The 19,070-nt window shown below is 52.3% G+C and overlaps 1 protein-coding gene across 7 annotated transcripts in view; it reads left to right on the top strand.

Moving 5' to 3' along the window:
- CTIF (cap binding complex dependent translation initiation factor) overlaps positions 1–19,070 on the top strand; it is a 299,569-nt gene that overhangs the window by 255,393 nt on the left and 25,106 nt on the right. For 6 of the 7 annotated variants that reach the window (XM_040478885.1, XM_040478883.1, XM_040478882.1 and 3 more), the window contains one exon: positions 2,238–2,393. The exons of the other annotated variant lie outside the window; for it this stretch is intronic. In XM_040478885.1, the coding sequence (XP_040334819.1) occupies positions 2,238–2,393 (156 nt within the window). The remainder of the gene's footprint in view (positions 1–2,237; positions 2,394–19,070) is intronic. 7 annotated transcript variants of the gene reach the window in all.

Here is a 19,070-nt window from a genome sequence, read left to right as displayed (position 1 = left end):
CAGCTCAGGTCACGATCTCATCGTTCGTGCGTTCGAGCCCCACGTGGGGCTCTGTGCCAACAGCTCGGAGCCTGGAGCCTGCTTCAGACTTTATCTCCCTCTCTCTCTGCCCCTCCCCCTCTGTCTCTCCCTCTCTCTCTCTCTCTCTCTCTCTCAAAAATAAACACTGAAAACTTTTAAAATAAAAATAAAAAGGAAGAGGAAGAAAAGCTTGTCCAGAGCGGGCAGATCTGGGTTCAAATCCCAGCTCTGCCATGGGCAAACTTCTCTAACCTCCGTTTCACCATCTATAAAATGGGGCAATAATGGGACCTACCTCATGGGATCATTGTGATGATCGAATATGAACAGGGTACTTGACTCAGTGTCTGGTGCATGGGCAGCGGCTGCTGTCGCTATTGTCTGATATACACACACGCTTTAAACTGGTCAAACTGTGAAATTATAAGCCGTGACCCGGGCTCATCAGAAGCAGAAACCGAGTGACATCTCTTGGAGATCTTCTTACCCAGCCCGAATTTGCCAGCCAAGGAGGCTGCGGCCCCGTCTGCCCTTTTAGGCTTCTAGATGGCACTTCCGTCACGCACAAGGCGCAGACGTGAACCACGTCTTCTGTGAGATTCTGGCAGCAAGGAGAATGTGCGGCCGAAATGAGCAAGGGGGCGGGTACTGGGCGGTGGGAACGGCCTGCCGCCCATTCTACAGCGTGTCCGTTCCTCTTGGTGGCACAGTCACCCAGATCCAGAATCTTGGTATCACCTTTGAGTCTTCCTTTTCCATCAGCCCTGCAATCCATCGCTTTGTGACTCCTTATCTTGACAATGTGCCAATCCTGTATCAGGCAGCTATTGCGGCTCGACAGACACCCACAGAAATCCTAACGGCACACCTTGCTGTCTTGTCTTATGTGCCTCCAAGTTGGCTGGGGGTCACCTGATCTCGTCTAGACTTGGGTGGGGCCCTGCTTCGCGGGTCTCTCATCTTCCCTTTGGGACCATCAGACCGGCCCCCGGATGGCCTTCCCATGACAATGAGAGAAGCGTGGGAGGGTAAACATCAGGCCATTTAAGGCCTGGGATCAGAACCGGCGCCCTGTCACGTCCGCTTATTCTGTTGGCCAGAGCAAGTCATATGGCCGAACCCAAAGACAAGGGGCAGGGGAGATATATTTCTGAATATAATCTAACCTACCACAGAGTCTCGTCTCACAGATGCCAGGGAGTTCAGGTTTTGTGCAGCCTGCGCTTTTGCGGTGGCCTCCGTCTGGTCTCCATATCCATGCCGTATTAACCTTGTAAGGAGCATAGATATGACCGTGGCCTTTCGTGACGCACACACCCCAAAACCTCCTCTGCCAACCATCACACAGAATGCAGCGCCTGGGCTGGTTACAATTGTCCGTACTCTAGCCCCACCCTCTTTCTCAGGCCTGCCTCCTGTTTTGTCCTCTCTATGCCACCCATGCCGGACCCAGGCTGGGTTATACCTCCCTGTTTCCCAAACACCCATGTTACCCCCCCTACATCGTTTTTCTCCCCACCAGACGCACCCCACCCCTGTCGGAATCCTAGCTTTTTTGTGGCCTTGATTTCCAATTGGAAGTGATAACTTCTGCCTCGGAGCCCCCAGAGACCTTTCACCTAGAATGACCCCCCTGTCCCCAGTGGCTTTAATACCTTCATTCTTGTATCACAGTTATGAGTGAACATGTCATTTCCTAGTCCTTAAAACGGAGCCTGGCACACAATGGGGCGATACTATTTTTAAGGAAGATAAATGAGTGCCTCTAATCTTGCTACTTGCCCTAAGCAGGCAGGGGCTGTAGCTGTCTCTAGCCCAGTGCCGGAGCCCTGACGGGCCTCAGTCACTAATGGCTGACGTGCAGGACAATATTCTGGTTACCCTCCCTCAGGTGGCGGGCATGCTTTGGAGGTTAACCAGAGGGGGTGGAATGGGCGAGGCGATGCCTCTGGGAGAGGTGTCATCTCGCCTTCATCTCACTCCCCCACCTCGCCATTGGGGTCAGCGAGGCAAGGCTGACGGGCCCCCGATCTGGAAACTGAGGAAGAGGCGCTGTGGACGCAGGTCGGGGTGGCTCTGGAGTCCCCAGCAGTCACCCTCCAGCCGCTGAAAGCATGGGGTTGACCAGTTGCCTCGGACTAGCCCTTAGCCGGTAGGCACTACGGCTGAGCGGGTTGACCTTGGCGAGGCTGACCCGGTCTCTTGTGCCTCCGCAGAAGGACTTCACGGTGCGGGAGGAGCTGCAGCAGCAAGACGTGGAGCGCTGGCTTGGCTTCATCACCTTCCTGTGCGAGGTGTTCGGCACCATGCGCAGCAGCACGGGCGAGCCCTTCCGCGTGCTCGTCTGCCCCATCTACACCTGCCTCAGGGAGGTAAGCGACCGGCGCCGACAACGTCACCTTGGAATGTCTGTAAGCAAAACCCGGATGCCCGGGGAACGCTACGGGGCCGGTACCACTTACCGCGCGATCAATCGCTTGGTAAAGAGAAACGTAAGTCCCCGGGCTTCTGTTTACGAAAGCCAGGCTGTAATTTACTCGGTTTGTATAAAGGGCAAGAGCCGTCCAAAGGGAAGTATTGTTAACTCAGACCTCACAATCTAGAACGCTGCCTGCAGGGAGGAGGCCTCCAGGAAGTATGAACTGAATGAGTGGATCTTTGGTCTGGATTGGTTTGCCGTTGAATTATTTGCTTCTAAATTTCACCTAAAAAAAAGAAAGAAACAAGAATTGCCGAGAAGCTTTTGAGAAGCAAGAGGTCAGGGGTGGCCTTGCCCTACCAGGTACAGGTCAGGGGCGGCCTGCCCTACCACTGCAGAAGGTCACCCTGGCTACGCCCGGGGGCCAGAATTGGAAGGGACAAACACAGAAACCGGGAGCGCCTTACGGGGCCGTTGGTGTCGTCTGGTGACAGGGTGGTGGCTCGGAACCCAGCCGTGACGGTGTAGAGGGGGACTGTATTCCAGTTGTGTTTTTGAGCTGGAACCGACGGGACCTGCTGACGTGAGATTTCGGGGAAAGGAGGAAGGGACGTGGGCTCCCGGTTCATCGGCCTGGTGGCGCCATTTTCTGGGATGGGAAGGCCTGGAAGAAAAACACAGTGGGGATGAAAACCAGGAGTCGTTTTCTTCTGTTTGGGTGACCTCGTAGTCACCAGGGAGCTGTCCCGCGGTTGCTCAGATAGAAGTGTCTGGAGATCAGGAAGCCATCGGGATCCCTGGGGACATGGACTTGAGCGTCGTGTAAAGTGACAGTGTGCACCTGGTGCTCCAGGCGGGGGACCAGATGGGGTGACCCGCGGAGTGAGGGTAGATGGAGGAGTGGCCAGGAGGCGGGAAGGCCAGCCAGGAGGGCGCAGGTCAGAGGAGGCTCCAGGAGGACCGAGAATCATCCTACCGGGAGCTGGTGCCAACCCGTCACATGTGCTGCCCCCTCCCACTCCCAGCAGCGGCCCTGGGACCTAGGGAGGAGCAGCCTTGGGAGCGGCGGAGGGGGGTCAGTCCGACCAGCCAGAGAAGCGGCCGGGGTTTAGCAACAAGGAGGTCAGGGGCCCGTGGTGTCAGTGGGGCGAGCACGGACACCACGTGAGGCCACGCTGCGGAGTCAGTGGAGGTGAGGACGTGCGTGCGGACAAGTCTTTGGAGAAGTGTTTCTGTGAAAGGCAACAGGGAAAGAGGAACCTGTCACCTACAGGGGAGGGGTGGCGTCAAGGGACATTTTTTGTGGTTTTGAAAGGAAGGAGATAATAGAGCAGTGTAAGAGAAGGGAAGGGGTATTTGTGAATGTCTTGGAAGCATCCACTTCTAGGGAGCAGGGTGCTCGCCCCAGGCGGTGCAGACGCTGGCTAGAGCAGAGCACGCGGAACTCCCCCGGGGAACCTTGGAAACCCGTCAGTCTCGTAGCCAGACATACTCCTTAACGAATGCGCCTGGTTTCAGAGTTCTTTCTCAGAATCAGAAAACGGCCTCTTCCAACCGTGTGTCGTTCTCAAAGCGTCGCAAACTTGAACGCAGCACCACGAGAGGCCATAGCTTTGCATTTGCCGTCCCTCGGGGGTGGCTGGAAGGCGGCCCTCTCGGAAGCAGGATGGCCTCTTGGGGTCCTCCCACCCCTGCCTGAGTCGCCCTGTGCCCCTGGCAGCCCAGCTCAAGGCAGGGAGCGGCGCTGTTCGAGGGCAGTGACCTGGATTGCCCCGACACGTTCCCTCTGCGTGATCTGGGCACCTCCTGGTGTTGCCATCACCTGCTTCCCCGAGCAGCAGGAGGCAGGGCTACAGCCGAGCGCCGGCCCTGGCTGCCAGGACGCTTCTAACACCGCCTGAGGTAGCGCGAACTTTCGGGTGTGAGATCCGGAAGGTGCCAGGAGATCTGCGCAGAAACCGAGGAGCTTCCCCTAATGCACGCTTGTTGGGTACATGAAACCTTTCAGGACGGTGTCACAAACCCAAAGGTGCCTGCCACGCTCACGGTAAACTTGAAGAGTACATAGTTCATCTGTGGCTTTCACCGTTTTGTGAAAAGAGGAAACTGGAGCCCCGTGCTCCAAGCTGTCTGCTCGGGGCCCACGGTGAGGTGGTTCAAGAGCACCGGGCCGGGGCTCAAATCCTGCCTCTGCCGGTTTTCGGCCGTTCCATCTCAGGAGAGAGCTCACCTGCCCTGAGCCTTGGCTCCTGACCTGTAGAGCGGGATCATGCTGCTGGCCCTGAAGGGGTTTAGGGAGAAAGACACGGTGTGGAGTGGGTGCTAAGAGCACCAGGACAAGTAGGTCAGGGTGTGGAAGGAAATGCCCAAGGGACTTGTTCTTAGGCACGGTGGCTTTCAGAGAGCTGGGTGTCCTCCAGGCTGACTTAGGACTGGGCACATGCCCAATCTTAAAGGGACACAGAGGCTGAGAGCCCTGCCCAGAGGGACACAGAGCCAGTCAATGCCAGGGCTGGCCTGGAGCTTCTCACCGACCAATCTAGGGCTCTTTCCAATAAATAGAGAACTTAGCTTCCCTAAAACAGGGCCTTAAGAAAAGATGGGGGCATGAAGGGGGGCCCTGTGCCTTTGCCAGCTCCCTGGAGATAGACACTTGAATTCGCAGAATCTGTTGCTGCCTCCCCTACCTTATCTGTCACACACACACACACACACACACACACACACACACACACACTCATACCTAGGCCTGACTGACATTCCCAAAGCAGGTTGGGCCAGCTCTAAGAAGTTTCTAGAAGCCAAAGCCACTGCTGCTGCCTCTCTCTCCGTGGAAGAGCTTAGGGTATTCCCCTGAGGCCATGCAGATGGCCGACCCCAAATCTACTGGGCCCACCCCTACCCTGGGTCCTCCCAATTCCCAGAACCACCCCAGGCCCACATTGCCAGCTGCCCACTAGACACATCCAGGTCATGCCTCAAGCCCCTCCAACAAGATGTGGCCAGAGCTCTTCCCCAGGGCCTTCCTGCACAGTCCAGGTCCTGGTGTGGGCCCAGACCCTTACTTCCTGCCCCCTCGCAGCCAGGCAGCAGCCCCAGAACTCACCCGGTTGCCTTTTCTTACAGTCATGGGCCACCCATTGTATCCCCTGCTTCTGCACACCTCCATGGCTTCTCCTCCTCCCCTTTCCTCTAGCTCCTGAATAAAACACAGACCCATGGGCCATCTTGGTGTGAAAAGTCTCATTTAGCACAAACCTAAGAGGAAGAAAATCATCACAGCCCTACCACAACCTTGGGGTCCTCAGCTCACAGAGGCCACCTTCCCTGGACCTGGGCCTCACTGACCCCCATGCCCCTTTAAGATTGAGTGTGCGCTTGGCCCCAAAGCCCCTTCAGACTGGAGGCCACCGAGGGCTCTGAGAGGCACCCTGCCCTGGAGGGAGTCCCTGGGCCTTTCCTTGCACACTCTGACCTAGTTGAATTAACTGTTCTCTCAGTTACTCAAGCTTGAGACCTTGGACTCCATCCCTGGAGTCTCTTTCTTCGTGGCCATAACACCTTTTCCCAGGCCCAGCCCAAGTCCCCTCTTCTGGGAAGTCCCCACCCCCACCCCCAGCAGAGCACAGGGACAGCTCCCAAGAACGAGGCATTGCACTCCTTTCCTGAGGCTCCGGCCTTTCCGTGGTGCCTTAGTTAGTATTTTAGTATTGGGTAATTTAGTATTTAATTTATTTAGCAGTTTAGTATTTAGTCATGATAACAGCACAGTGAAAGGCATTGGTCCCAAGCACATGATGCATTCTTTTCTCTTTTAACTCTGAAGATTATCATCCCCGGTTGCTAAAGAACAGAGAGGTCAGGCAGCTTGCTCCGGGCCCCACAGCAGAGTCTGCTTTGGAATCCAGGTCTGACTGCTGGAGCCTCTCTCTGCTCTTCACATTCTGCTCCTGCCTCATGAAGCACCTTTCTCTCTCCTCGGTCCCTAGCCCAGCGCCTGCTACACAGCGGAAGCCAAATAGGCCATCGTGGAATTGATTCCGCTTTTACCATAAATAACATGCGCCGATCAGATCTCTCTTTGAGGGATGGAGAAGAATCATGTTCAGTGAGCACTTTTCATTGTCTAAGTGCAAATGGCTGTGCCAAGGTGGTTTTCAAAGTGATTGAAGAGTATAATTGGTGCCTGGAAGGTGCAGGAACCTCCTTGCCCTCCTGTTTACTGCTCGCGTTCGCTTCGTGAGCTCTTTTTTTATGTTTTTTAACATTTTTTTAAAGTAATTTCTACACCCAGCGTGGGGCTCACACTTAAAACCCCAAGATCAAGAGTCACATGCTCTACCGACTGAGCCGGCCAGGTGCCCCTCTTTTTTAAATGTTTTTAATGTTAATGAAATGTTATTGTCATAAGAACACTTAATATGTAGCCTACCCTCTGAACAGATTCTTAAGTGTACATTACAGTTATTGTTAACCTCTAGGTACAATGCCACGCAGCAGATCTCTAGAATCTATCCGTCTGGCATAACAGAAATTTTGTGCGTGGCAATTAGCTGCTCACACTCCCTTCTGCTCCCAGCCTCTGGCTTCCACCATTCTATTCTTTGCTTCTACAAGTTTGACTATGTTAAATACCCTGTGCAAGTGGAAATATGCAGTATTTGTCCTTCTGTGACTGGCTTGTTTCACTTAGCATAATGTCTTCCGGGTTCATCCAGGCTGTCCCATACTGCCGAATTTCCTTCTTTTATAAAGTGGAATAGTACAGTGGACTCTTGAACAACGTGGGTTTGGACCCTGGGGGTCCACTTACATCCAGAGTTTTTACAGTACAGCTCTGTACATGTATTTTCTCTTTCTTAGGATTTTCTTAGTAATAGTTTCTCTCTTCCGGCTTACTTTATCGTACGAATACAGTGTATAATGCCTATAACATACAAAATATGCATTAATTGACTGTTTATGTTATTGGTAAGGCTTCTGGTCGACAGTAGGCTATTAGTTAAGTTTGGGGGTGTCAAAATTATATGTGGATTTTCGATTGCACAGGGGGTCAGTGCCACTAACCCCTGCGTTCAAGGCTCAACTGTATTCCATTGTATGGGTATACCACATTCTTAAATCTGTTCATCTGTTAGTGGACATGTAGGTCGTTCCGACATCTTGGCTACCGCAGTGAGCACAGGAGCGCTAATGTCTCTTCGAGATCTTGATTTCAGTTCTTTTAGATCAATACTCAGAGTGGGGTTGTGGATAATATGGTCGTTCTATTTTTAGCTTCTTGTTTAACTGTCTTTCAGAATAGCTATTTCTCTAACACTTGTCTTTTTTTTTTAAATAGTAATAATAGCCGTGCTCACAGGCGTGAAGCAGTGTTGATTTGCATTTCCCTGATAATTAGTGACATTGAGCACCTTTTCATATGCCTGTTGGCCATTTGTATGTCTTCTTTGGAAAAATGTCCATTCAAGTCCTTAGCTCATTTTTTTCAATCCAGGTATTATATATTATATATTTTGAAAATTAACCCATTCAGATATGTGGTTTGCAAATATTTTCTCCTATTCTGTAAGTTGCTTTTCACTGTTGTGTGGGGTGTGTGTGTGTGTGTGTGTGTGTGTGTGCGTGCGTGTGTTTCTGCGCAGAAACTTTTTCATTTGATGTAGTCCCAGTTGTCTGTTTTTGCTTTTGTGCTTCTAATGTCCTATCCGTGAAATCACTGCCAAGACCAATGTCATGAAGCTTTTCCCCTATGGTTTCTTTGACAAGTTACAGTTTCAGGTCTGAAGTTTTAATACATTTGAAGTTATTTGTGTGTGTGTGTGGTGTAAGAGTCCAATTTCATTCTTTGGCATGTGGATATCCAGTTTTCCCAGCACCATTTGTTGAAGAGACTATGCTTTCCCCACTGTGTGTTCCTGGTACTTTGCGGAAGGTCAGTCGACCACATATGCATGGATTTATTTCTGGACTCTCAATTCTGTCCCATTGGTCTACACGTATGTTTTAATTACCATAGCTTTGGAATATATTCTGAAATTTGGATGTGTAGTGCTTCCTGACACGTTCGTTTTCAAACTGTATCAAGACTGTTTTGGCTATGTGAATTTTTTGTGGTTCTATATGAATTGTAGAATTGTCTGTTCTATTACTTTAAAAAAGGCGACTGTAATTTTGATAGGGATTGCATTGAATATGTAGGTCACTTTGGGTGGTCTGGACATTTTAACAATATTACATCTTCCACGTCAAGATCAGGAACAAGACAAGGGTGTCCACTCTTAACGCTCCTGCTTAACATAGTATTAGAAGTCCTAGCCACAGCAACTAGGCAAGAAAAAAGAAATAGAAAACATCCAAATTGAAAAGAAGAAGCAAAATTGTCTCCATGTGCAGATAGCATGATCTTGTATATAGAAAACCCTAAACTTTCTAAAAAAAAAAAAAAAAAAAAAAAAAGAAGAAGGAAGAAAGAAAGAAAAAAGAAAACCCTAAAGACTCTACCAAAAGATTTAAAAAAGGTTAAAACTAATAAATGAACTCAGTAAAGTTGCCAGGCACAAAATCAATGTACAAAAATCAACTGCATTTCTCGACACTATGATAACAAACTACCTGAAAAGGAAATGGGGAAACAGTTCACTTTACAGTAGCATGAGAAAGAGTAACATACTTGGGAATAAACTTAACTAAGGAAGTAAAAGACTTACCCACTGAAAACTGAAAAATGTTAATGAATGAAATCAAAGAAGGCCCAAAGAAACGGTAAGGCATCCCTCAAGCTGTTTTCCAGGAGCGTTCTAAGGACCCCTTCATCCTGCTGAGGCCCTCAGCCAAACTGTGACTGCCAGGGCCCCACACAGGAGGGTATAATTAGTGTTTGTGGCCTGAGCTACGGGTGTCGTCATCTCCCATCTCAGCTGGAGCCAACGTGCCAACCATTTAATTGGTTGGGGGCGGGGGGGGGGGGGGGGGAGGGCAGGGAGGGTCCTCTCCTCACACCCTTTTCCTGACCCAAAAAACTCTTGGCTCGCTCCACTCTGCTGTCGCCTCTATGACCCAATGGTGATCTTGTCAAACTGTTCCGAGATACCATTGAAGGCTTCTCCCTGGGCACCTTGCTTCAAAAGCTTCATCAAAAATTCCTCTGGCCGGGGCGCCTGGGTGGCGCCGTCGGTTAAGCGTCCGACTTCAGCCAGGTCACGATCTCGCGGTCCGTGAGCTCGAGCCCCGCGTCGGGCTCTGGGCTGATGGCTCGGAGCCTGGAGCCTGTTTCCGATTCCGTGTCTCCCTCTCTCTCTGCCCCTCCCCCGTTCATGCTCTGTCTCTCTCTGTCCCAAAAATAAATAAAAAACGTTGAAAAAAAAATTTGAAAAAAAAAGTAATTTGAAAAAAAAAAATTCCTCTGGCAGGGAATGCTGGGGTGGCTTTTAACCCCTTACTTCTGTTTCCTTTGAGCAAACTTTCCCCATGTACTAGGGGCCTGCTTCTGCCCACTCCCTCTCGGCCTTTCTGTCTCCATTCCGATCCCCCAGCCCATCTCTACCCGTGACTCCCAGCCTCCTGCGCTCTTCTGAGTTTGGCAGCCATAGCCAGAGGTCAGGAGTGGAGGAAAGGAGAAAGGGAGGGGGTTGCCCTGTGCCAGGAATCTCTCATCCCTCTGCACCTCCCTCTGACCCCCTCCCTATGGTTGGCTCCCTTGCTCTCCTTCCCTCCAGGCCCCAGAAACCCCACCCGCCCCTCCCTGCCTTTTCCAGAGGAAGGGCAGGGAGGGGGCAGGTGCCTCTGAGGGGTGTCTCCGACGGGCACACACCCCACCCTCAAGGATGCAACCGGTTGGGCCCCTGGAAGGGGCCGGCAGGCACAGGCTGGGGAGGAGAACACAGAGGGCAGCAAGTCCAGCTTCTCAGGAAATGAAATTGCCCCATGCAACAATGAGAGAGCCACTTTTTCAACTTTTTGCGTGAGCGTGCATTCAATTGCTCACATTGTTTTGGCTCCAGGGGAAATCTGACCTCGGAAAAGGCTGAGATGAAGTGGGTGTGGGTGGAGATCCTCTGCTATTTCACAGGGCTGAGAGAGTCGAGCGGGACATTCTTCGGAGGTACCTTTCCAGGGGGACTGTTCCTCCCTTCCCAAGAGCAGGAGATGGGGCTTCATTCAGCTACCCAGCTGGGGCCGGGGCAGGGCCCAGTATGGCCAGAAGAGGCCAAGGTCTACTGTGCCCAGGATACCGATGGACCCTAAGGGGAGCGGAGATCTGAAATTATTCCCCTTGCGACCCGGGACTCTTAACCCTGCTGCACCTTGGGGAGCTTTTAAAAACTTACAAAATTTTCAGACCGCCCCTCCAACCCCACTTCAGCCAAGTAAATCAAACTTTCTGGGGATGAGGTTTGAGAGGGAAAAAAAAAAAAAGATTTCATCCCTCTATGTGATTCCAGCGTGCAGCCAAGGTTAAGAGACACCAGTCGCTGCATCTTAGGTGCAGTTAGTGAGCAGCCATTGGCAGCCAGAGAGCACTGTGGGAAGAGCACCGCCGGAAGAGCCAGAGAGACCTGAGTTTGAATCCCAGCCCTGCCATTCCTAGCCTGTGGGGCTTTCACCTAATTCTTTAATTTGTTTTATGTTTATTTTATTTTTGAGAGAGAGAGAGAGAGCACATGCACGAGTGGGGGAGGGGGAGAGAGGGAGGGAGACACCAAGATCCTGTCAGCACAGAACCCGACGCGCGGCTCGAACTCATGAACCGTGAGAGCATGACCTGAGCCGGAGAGGCGCTCAACTAACTGAGCCACCCAGGTGCCCCTCACCTAATTCTTTAATGTTTCCGAACCTCAACTTTCTATCTGTAACACGGGAATATGGGACTAACACCCACCCTGCAGGTTTAAGGCGTCAAATACAAGCAAGTAATGCACGACAGCCCCTTGGTGAGCTGCACTGTCGTGTACCACTGTTGAAAGCAAACCGTGTTCCCAGCATTGCTCCAGAGAAGTATCACATCACAGACCGCCCCGGAACGCACTGTCCAAGTCTCCTAACTGGGCACCCGGGCCCCCCCACAATCGAACACAGCCCCCCTTTCCTGGAGAGCCTCACATGAGTCCTCTGAGGCTCCAGCCGCTGTCCCCACCACAGCTCCACCGAGGGTCCCTTGCATTTCTCCTCCTGGAGCCCCATCTCCCTCCTCCTCCTGCCTGACATCTTGCCCACCTTCAAGGCCGGGTTCACTTCCCGCCATGGCCCCGCCCCGCCCCGCCCCGAGTTATTCCTCCTGTAACATCCGGGGCAATGCGTGTCTACACAGGGCGGCCTACACGTGTTCTCCGGACACGTTCTTTGCCAGGTGGTTGTATGAATGCCTCGTGACCCATTTGAGTCTCTCGTTGGTACCTGCGGGTAAGTTGGGTCTCGCCTAGTTCTGTAACCCCAAGTACGTTTTGCTCGGGACTCTCCGGTCCTTCGGGAAGCGGTGATTTGGTTTGAGACGATGCTACTTTTCTCTTCTGCACTGCAGAGTTTCCTAGTGGTACTGGAAGGAGGGAGTATAAATTGTGAAGTGATCCTCCTCCAAAGGGCTGACGACCCGCTCGGTGACCGAATCCACAGAAATGAAGCAGCCATGAACACTGATGACGGGTTGCGCAAATGCAAGGGCAGGGGGGACCTTAGAGGTGTGGGCAGCTGCTGGGGGCAAAGGGGAGGGGAAGCCAGGGCTTTAGGACAGGTATTGGCGAGAAAGGAGAGAGGCCCCCAGGAAGAAAAGTGAACAGAGGCACGGGGGCCAGAATAAATGCGGCCCGTCTGTGTCAGCGCGCTAAAGATGGGTCTGATGGGTGAGCCCTGGGCCCGTGCTGGCTCCCGGGACACGCCAGAGGATACTGAAAACCTCCAAAAGTTTTGAAGCCAGAGAGCAACACTGTGGAAGGCACAAAAGAGAGTTTATTTGCTCATTCAAAAAACGCGGAGAAAAACGCTCCCTCCTTATTGAACTGAAAGGTCTCCTACACACACGTGCGGATAGAAATAAGCTGAAATAGCAAAGTCAAATAAACCTGGGCTCTTCCTAGCCAGAGGGCCTCAAGGGTAACTCTGTGCACAATGCAGTGCTCAAAATGAGGTGAGGTGGGACGCAGGACGGTGGGAGCCCAGACGCAGACGAGACCGGGAGATCTGGGGAGGGCACCTCAGCAAAGAACAGTCCTCAACCCCTTGTGTCTTTAATTTCTTGCTGTAACCCTCGATCAAAAAGACTAAGCAGGAAGTGACAGGCTGGAAGGAAGCTTGAAAATTCAGGAGAACCCTCCTCCGTGAACAGTTTATTCCAGCCCTAATCTTAGGCACAGACCCTGCCTGGAATGTTCCTCTGAGAATGTAGCCTTCCTGGGGCAGGTACACAGCCCCTGGGCACTGGTTTAGCTGCAGAGCTCCTCCAGGTCCAACAGCTGCTGCTATGAATACCCCAGCTTAAGCAACCATTCCTGTAACCTCTGCCGAAATAACTCCCACAGTTTTGTCCCCTCCAAAGCTGTCGCCCCCCCCCTCCAGTTGGCGGCCAAGGCACTCCTGGTGTGATGCCCCTGACCTGCTCCAAGCCCCCACCACATACCCACAGGCTGGCATGCCTCCCCTGAAGCTGGGGATCCTGGCCCCCAGCGAGATAAAACCCAGTCTCCCCCCTCCCTACCACCACTCCCAGACCCCTCCCCAGCCCCCACCCTCTAACTGTTCTACTTCCTTAGCCAGGCTCTGCAAACTGAAATGTGAAATTTGAAGCCAGTGTTCCCCTTAGCAACCATGGTAACACAGGATCTGATAGAGAGCCTGGAGTTATAAAAATACCAGCTTCCACCAGACACTGGTTTCCAAAGGGAAACCAGTCTCCACGCCAGAACCGTTTTTAAACGGTCTAAAAACTCAAGAGACTTCCAAACCCATCTCAGCGTGGCTTCAGGAAGACATCTCTTCAATTCCCTTTTGGAAGGTGGTGGTGTTGCAAGCTTTGGGTATTTTCTCCAAAATATGCAGCTCCTCTCTTAGAACGGGCTAGCCTTACACATATAGGTGGAAGCCGTTTTTAATAAACATCAGATCTTCGGCATCCTTGAAGGGCGACGTTGAATCGCTGCCAGCCCTTCCGGTTCCCTCCCAGGGAGTCAGCGCCACCAAACCTCCTAATTACACAAGGGGACGGATTTGGTCTTAGCTCCTCTTCGCCGAAAACAGTTTTAATTAACGTGACCGTTTTTCTAGCAGGAATTCCACGTTTAAGGCCTCGGGTAGGGAGGTAAGACGCCTCCCCTCCCGCGGACGCCCCCTCGGGCCAGCCCTGGGCCGCGGTGCTGAGCCCCCACTCCCGCTCTCCGCGCCGCCTGCAGGGGGCGCCTGGCCTTGCGGGCTGGGGAGCGGGGCCGCTCCCCGCGGCCGCCCCCGCCTCCAGACCCGCCTCCGCGGCCCCGCCCCTCCGCGCTCACCTCCTCCTTCCTCTTATCTCCTGGGGCCATGCCTGTAATTCTGAAAAATATTCTAACTCAGTAATTAATGTCTGAACTTCAAGAGGCCCCTGCTTTCTGCAGAGGCGCACAGGAGGCAGGCGGGGACCTGGAGGGGCTGAAGGCCTTGGTGGGGAGGGGCGGGGGTGCGCACTTTTTCTAAACTGGCGAGTGGACCGTGGAGGGAGGATACATTGTTTCTGGCTGGAGTTGTGTGTACAGGGTACACACACATCTGCACCTATCCACGTGCCTCTGTCTACATTTTTAAATCCTCTGGCCTTTGTTTTTTTGTTTGTTGTTGTTGTTGTTGTTGTTGTTTTTAAGTAAGATGCCTTCCTCCCACCCTCCCCTCCCACCCCCAGTGGCGATTTCCAGGTAAGTGGCCCCTTGAATCCTGGCCTCCTGGATGCCCGCCGCCGCCCCCACCCGCTGCCCCGCTCCAGTGTCTCCCCGTGGTTTGCACAGCCCAGCCCGGCCCAGACTTCATTCCAGGTACCCTGTACCAGGCAATAGGAGCGCGAAGTGCTGGGCTGGCTGCTTGAGCTGGGCATGAATATGACGTGGTCCCTCCCCTCGCAGAACTGCTGTCTGCTAGAGAGAAGGGGAAAAGGGAAGCACCCAGTCCTGGGAGCTGGTGCACAGATCACATGCAACTCCCCCTAGGACCCACGCTGATCTTCCTTAACCTGCTCCAGCTCTCAGGCCCATCTGATGATACCCCACTGGCTGCTGTCCCCACCTCAGATGTAAATAATGTGTGAGCAGCACTTGTACATCTGGGCCAGATGCTGTTAGGAACCACCTTTTCTCTTTTCTAGAATCCCTTGGTGGCTCCATTATCACGGCCGCCAGCAATGATCAGTAGCAGCTTACAGGTGGCCTGGGCCAGGCCCTAAAAGAAGAAACCTCCAGGGTTCCCCTTACTTGTAACTGGCAAAGAAGGGTGCTGGGGGAGGAGGTGGACTTCAGAGCCAGACAAATTCGTGCATCGTATAGTCTCGGGTCCTTGGTTCCTTGTTGGGATGCAGATTACATGGGGTTTAGTAGATTTGCTAATTACGAGTGGACTTCCTCCCTTCCCTGTGGGAGGTCACACAAAATAAAGACATGAAAAACAAAAGACATGAAATAATGGGATCAGTCAGCAGCATATTTGTATCATATAAATGAAGTGCTTCTTAATAAGCAAAACTGTGAAGGAACACAGTAAAATAAGTCTCAGGGCCTTTGTCCTTGCCTTTACTTCGGGGAGAATGCCCTTCTTCCCGGCACCCTTCCCGGTCTCAGCTGGTCAGTCCTGGGTAGACCCTCGCTCACCACCCTCACACCCCTGCAGCCTGCTTTCTTCTTCTCCATAGCCTTTACCAGGATCTGGCTCCACCTTAGAGTTTTCTGTGTGAATCTGTTTTCTCTCTCCCCGACTAGCATGGAAATGGAAGCTTTCTAAAGGCAAGGAATGTGTCTATTCTCGTCACAGCTGTATCCCCAGGGACTAGAACAGTGCCCAGCACAGAGTAGGTGTTCGGTCGATACTGGTTGAATAAATTAATGAAATAGAATGTCTAGACTGAGCAAAGCAGGAGACAGATTACCTTCTGTCCAGATAACCCTTCTAGAGTTAATCTGGACAGATCTCTCAGGGGAAATAAACCCAGAAGCCTTGAAGAGGCAAGGTGAGCCGGCAGCGTGGGGCTGGCTGGTAGCCGTTCCTGGAGAGGAGGTCAGAGTGGGATAGGAAGAGAAACCCTCGCCCCAAATCAGACTCAGAGGAAGCAATCTGTGCCTACAATATGAGCGAATGGGCAGAAACTACTGTCAGCCGGTGAAGCTGCCTGCATTCTGTCCCTACGCTTTGCTCTGCTCTAATTAAGTGGTCGTTTCTCGACTTCAGTCTGCCAGGCCTCATGTGAGATTGAATTAGCGTGTCCCAGGTCAGAATCCCACGAGCCACAATCCTGAGAAGTCAGGGTGGGCTCGTAGCTCGGCTTCACGGATCGATAGTCGTGGGGAAAGGGTGATGGAGGGGCATTGAGTGAGCACCTATGGGCACGGGGGATATGGGGGGGGGGGGTGCAGGCAGAGTAGCAGGGCCTCCGTCCCCCGCCTCCCCCTTGGGGAGGAAAAGGAGTAAGGAGGATGGATGCGCAGGGCTCAGGAGACTTCGGTGAGGGTCGGGAAGAAGATGAGAACACAGCATGTGGGGGGTGGGAAGGACACCCTCAGTCACAGATGTCGAGGACAATGGCAGGCTTACTTAGCCCTGAACAGTCCCAACACAATCGCAACTAGGCAGCGACACGTCCAGTACAATATAATGTGAGCCACTGTGCCCTTGCACGTTTGCTAGTAACTGCATTTTAAAGCAAGCAACTGGGGGGGCGCCTGGGTGGCTCAGTCGGTTGGGCGACTGACTGGCTTCGGCTCAGGTCACGATCTCGCAGTCCGTGAGTTTGAGCCCTGCATCGGGCTCTGTGCTGACAGCTCAGAGCCTGGAGCCTGTTTCCGATTCTGTGCCTCCCTCTCTCTCTGACCCTCCCCTGTTCATGCTCTGTCTCTCTCTGTCTCAAAAATAAATAAACGTAAAAAAAAATTTTTTTTAAATAAATAAGTAAAGCAAGCAACTGGTGAAATTAATATCTTTTATGTTACCCAGTATATCCAAAGAATGGCTGCTTCAGCATCTAATCAATATTAAAAAGTATCAATGAGATTTTCTTAATACATTTTTCTTGTTTGTACTAAGTCTGAAATCCACTGTGTGCTTTACACTTAAAGCACCTCTCAGTTGGGAGGAGGCACATTTCAAGACGGCATGTGGCTGGTAGCTACTGTAGGGGACAGCACAGGTCTGGGGGCTAGCTTCTAGAATCCTCAGGCTTTGGGGAACCATTCTGGATTCCTAAACAATCTAGATGCCCCTCGAGTCTCAGAGTATTTTTTTCTCGCCTCTCCCTCTGAGCACTCAGAAGCAAAGGAAAACGTTGGGAGCTAAAACCTAAATCGACCAGCCAGGGTGCTAGCGTTGGGTGGTTGGCTGGGGCTCCCTGGTAGGATCTGCAGAGGCAATCCTTTTGACCCCAGAATGAAGGTGAGGAGAGGGAAAGGAGGGGGAAGAAAGGGTGGGGGGGGGGGGAAAACATAGAGCAGGGAACTCAAGGGCAGGGGGTTGGCAGGGGCGGCTGACTGTGAGACAAGGCTACAAGCAGAATCCCCAGGTTGGGGGAGGAGGGGGGTGGTCAGCCCTGGGAGGGCAGGCAGCTACCAGCTCCTTCTCACAATGACCCAGTACGTGGAAGACACAATTAACTCATTCTTGCATCGCATTGCCCTTTTGATTACACTGTTCTCAAGACTTCCATTTCTGTAATTAAGACCTTGTCCCTTACTCAGAGGTATTGGAACATAAAAGTATTTGCTGAATCTGGTTTCCCAGGGTTAAAAGCCAGACTTAGGAAATGCAAACACACTTGTGGAAATGCAAACACACATTCACTAACTAATTATCCCATAATTAAGGCCGAAGCCCTGCTTAAAACAATTAGCTCTGGGAATTGAACAGTAGGTATAACTCCACTTTTTGCTAATTGTTCTTCCCCAACAGACTGGATATGGCCAGTCCCGGGGCCTTGGGGGGGGGGGGGTGCGGTGTGGTGGGCGGGAGGAGGGAGGGACAGTAGGGAACGAAGTAGCCCGTTGCTTTTGGTCTGGACTGGACCGCGCTCTGCTTGGTTTGGAAATGTTAGTCAGAGAAGAGTTTGAGGTGTGGAGAACAGCAAGGAGGATGTGGTTTGGGCAAGGGGAGTCGAGCGGCTGCCCCAGGCTTGGACACGGGCCATGGGAAGTCTCAGAAGCTACTGCTGGCCACACTGAGGTGGTTTGCCTGGCTGGAGCTGAGGGCGTGGGCCAAGGATTAGCTGACTGGAAAGCAATTAGATGAGGTGGGGCTGGCTGGGAAAATACCTGGAATCCCAGGGCCAGAGTTGAGACTTGCTCGGGTAATGCCCCAGGCGGGAGGCCTTGTGGGCTCTGGGGACTGGAGGTACCCACCCTGGAGGGTGACTTCCAGGATCCCCGCTGGGCCACAAGCCTTTTCGGCCTCTTGCTGATGGGGAGGAATGGGTTCTAGAGGGTGGGAAGTCGAGAGGGGCTTTCCTGATTACCAAGGCCTCTAGATGCCTCCCCCACCTCAGCGTGTCTGCCCCCTCCCTCCACCCCTCCTCAGACTCCCAGGACTTTCCTGAGGCCGGCCTGGTGCCATCAGGTAACCTCCCCCTTTCCTAGGTAGGAGGGATATGTGTGTAGGGTTCCAGGGACTTTCACATTTTGAAAGAAGAGCTTGGAAGAGAAAAATGGATGCCCCCAAAGGGGGGGGGGGGGGGGGGGGGGAGCAGCAGCAGTTCTGGGTTTCGTAGAGGTCGAGGAGATAACTGACCCCCCAGTGAACCCTCTGTCCCCAGAAAATCCCACATACATTAAAGCTTGCGGACCATCCCTGAAGTCTCTCCTCGGGGGGCTTCTCGGTTAAGAGCCCCTGTTCCAGAAGTGAAATTTGGAATCTTCATACAAGCAAGCGTTCAGAGGGGCCTTCCAGACCACCCTCAAAGCAACTGTGTAAAGGATTCCACGGGTCGACCTGACTGACAGCTCACTTTTTTCCCCCCAGAAGGGATCCCAGCTCTTAGACTAGCCCTCCTTCCCTCCCCTCTCCCCTCTCCCCTTCCCCCTTCCCCCTTCCCTTCCTCCCCACCTCCCACCCTTTCTGTCCCCTTCATGCTCTCCATGGATCAGAGGTTAGCAAACTTCTATAAAAGGCCAGATAGTAAATATTTTAGCTTTGCAGGCCAAGAGGCTAAATCGAGTTTAACCACATCCCTGTGATTTGTACTGTGCGAAGCCATGAGATCAGTTTCTGTGGAAACTACTCAGTTCTGCCTTGCTAATGCCAAAGCAGCTGGGACAGTATGCAAATGGATGAGCGTGACTGCATTCCAACAAAACCTTATTTATGGACACTGAAATTTGAATTTTATAACATTTTTATGTGTCAAAGAATATTATTATTCGTTTGCTTTTTTTCCCCCAGCTATTTAAAAATGTAAGAACCGTTCTGAGCTCACAGTCCCCATAAAAAG

Source organism: Herpailurus yagouaroundi, unplaced genomic scaffold, assembly GCF_014898765.1.
Source record: "Herpailurus yagouaroundi ecotype Mexico unplaced genomic scaffold, PumYag 142, whole genome shotgun sequence".
NCBI lineage: Eukaryota > Metazoa > Chordata > Mammalia > Carnivora > Felidae > Herpailurus > Herpailurus yagouaroundi.
This window is presented reverse-complemented; position numbering and strand designations above follow the sequence as displayed.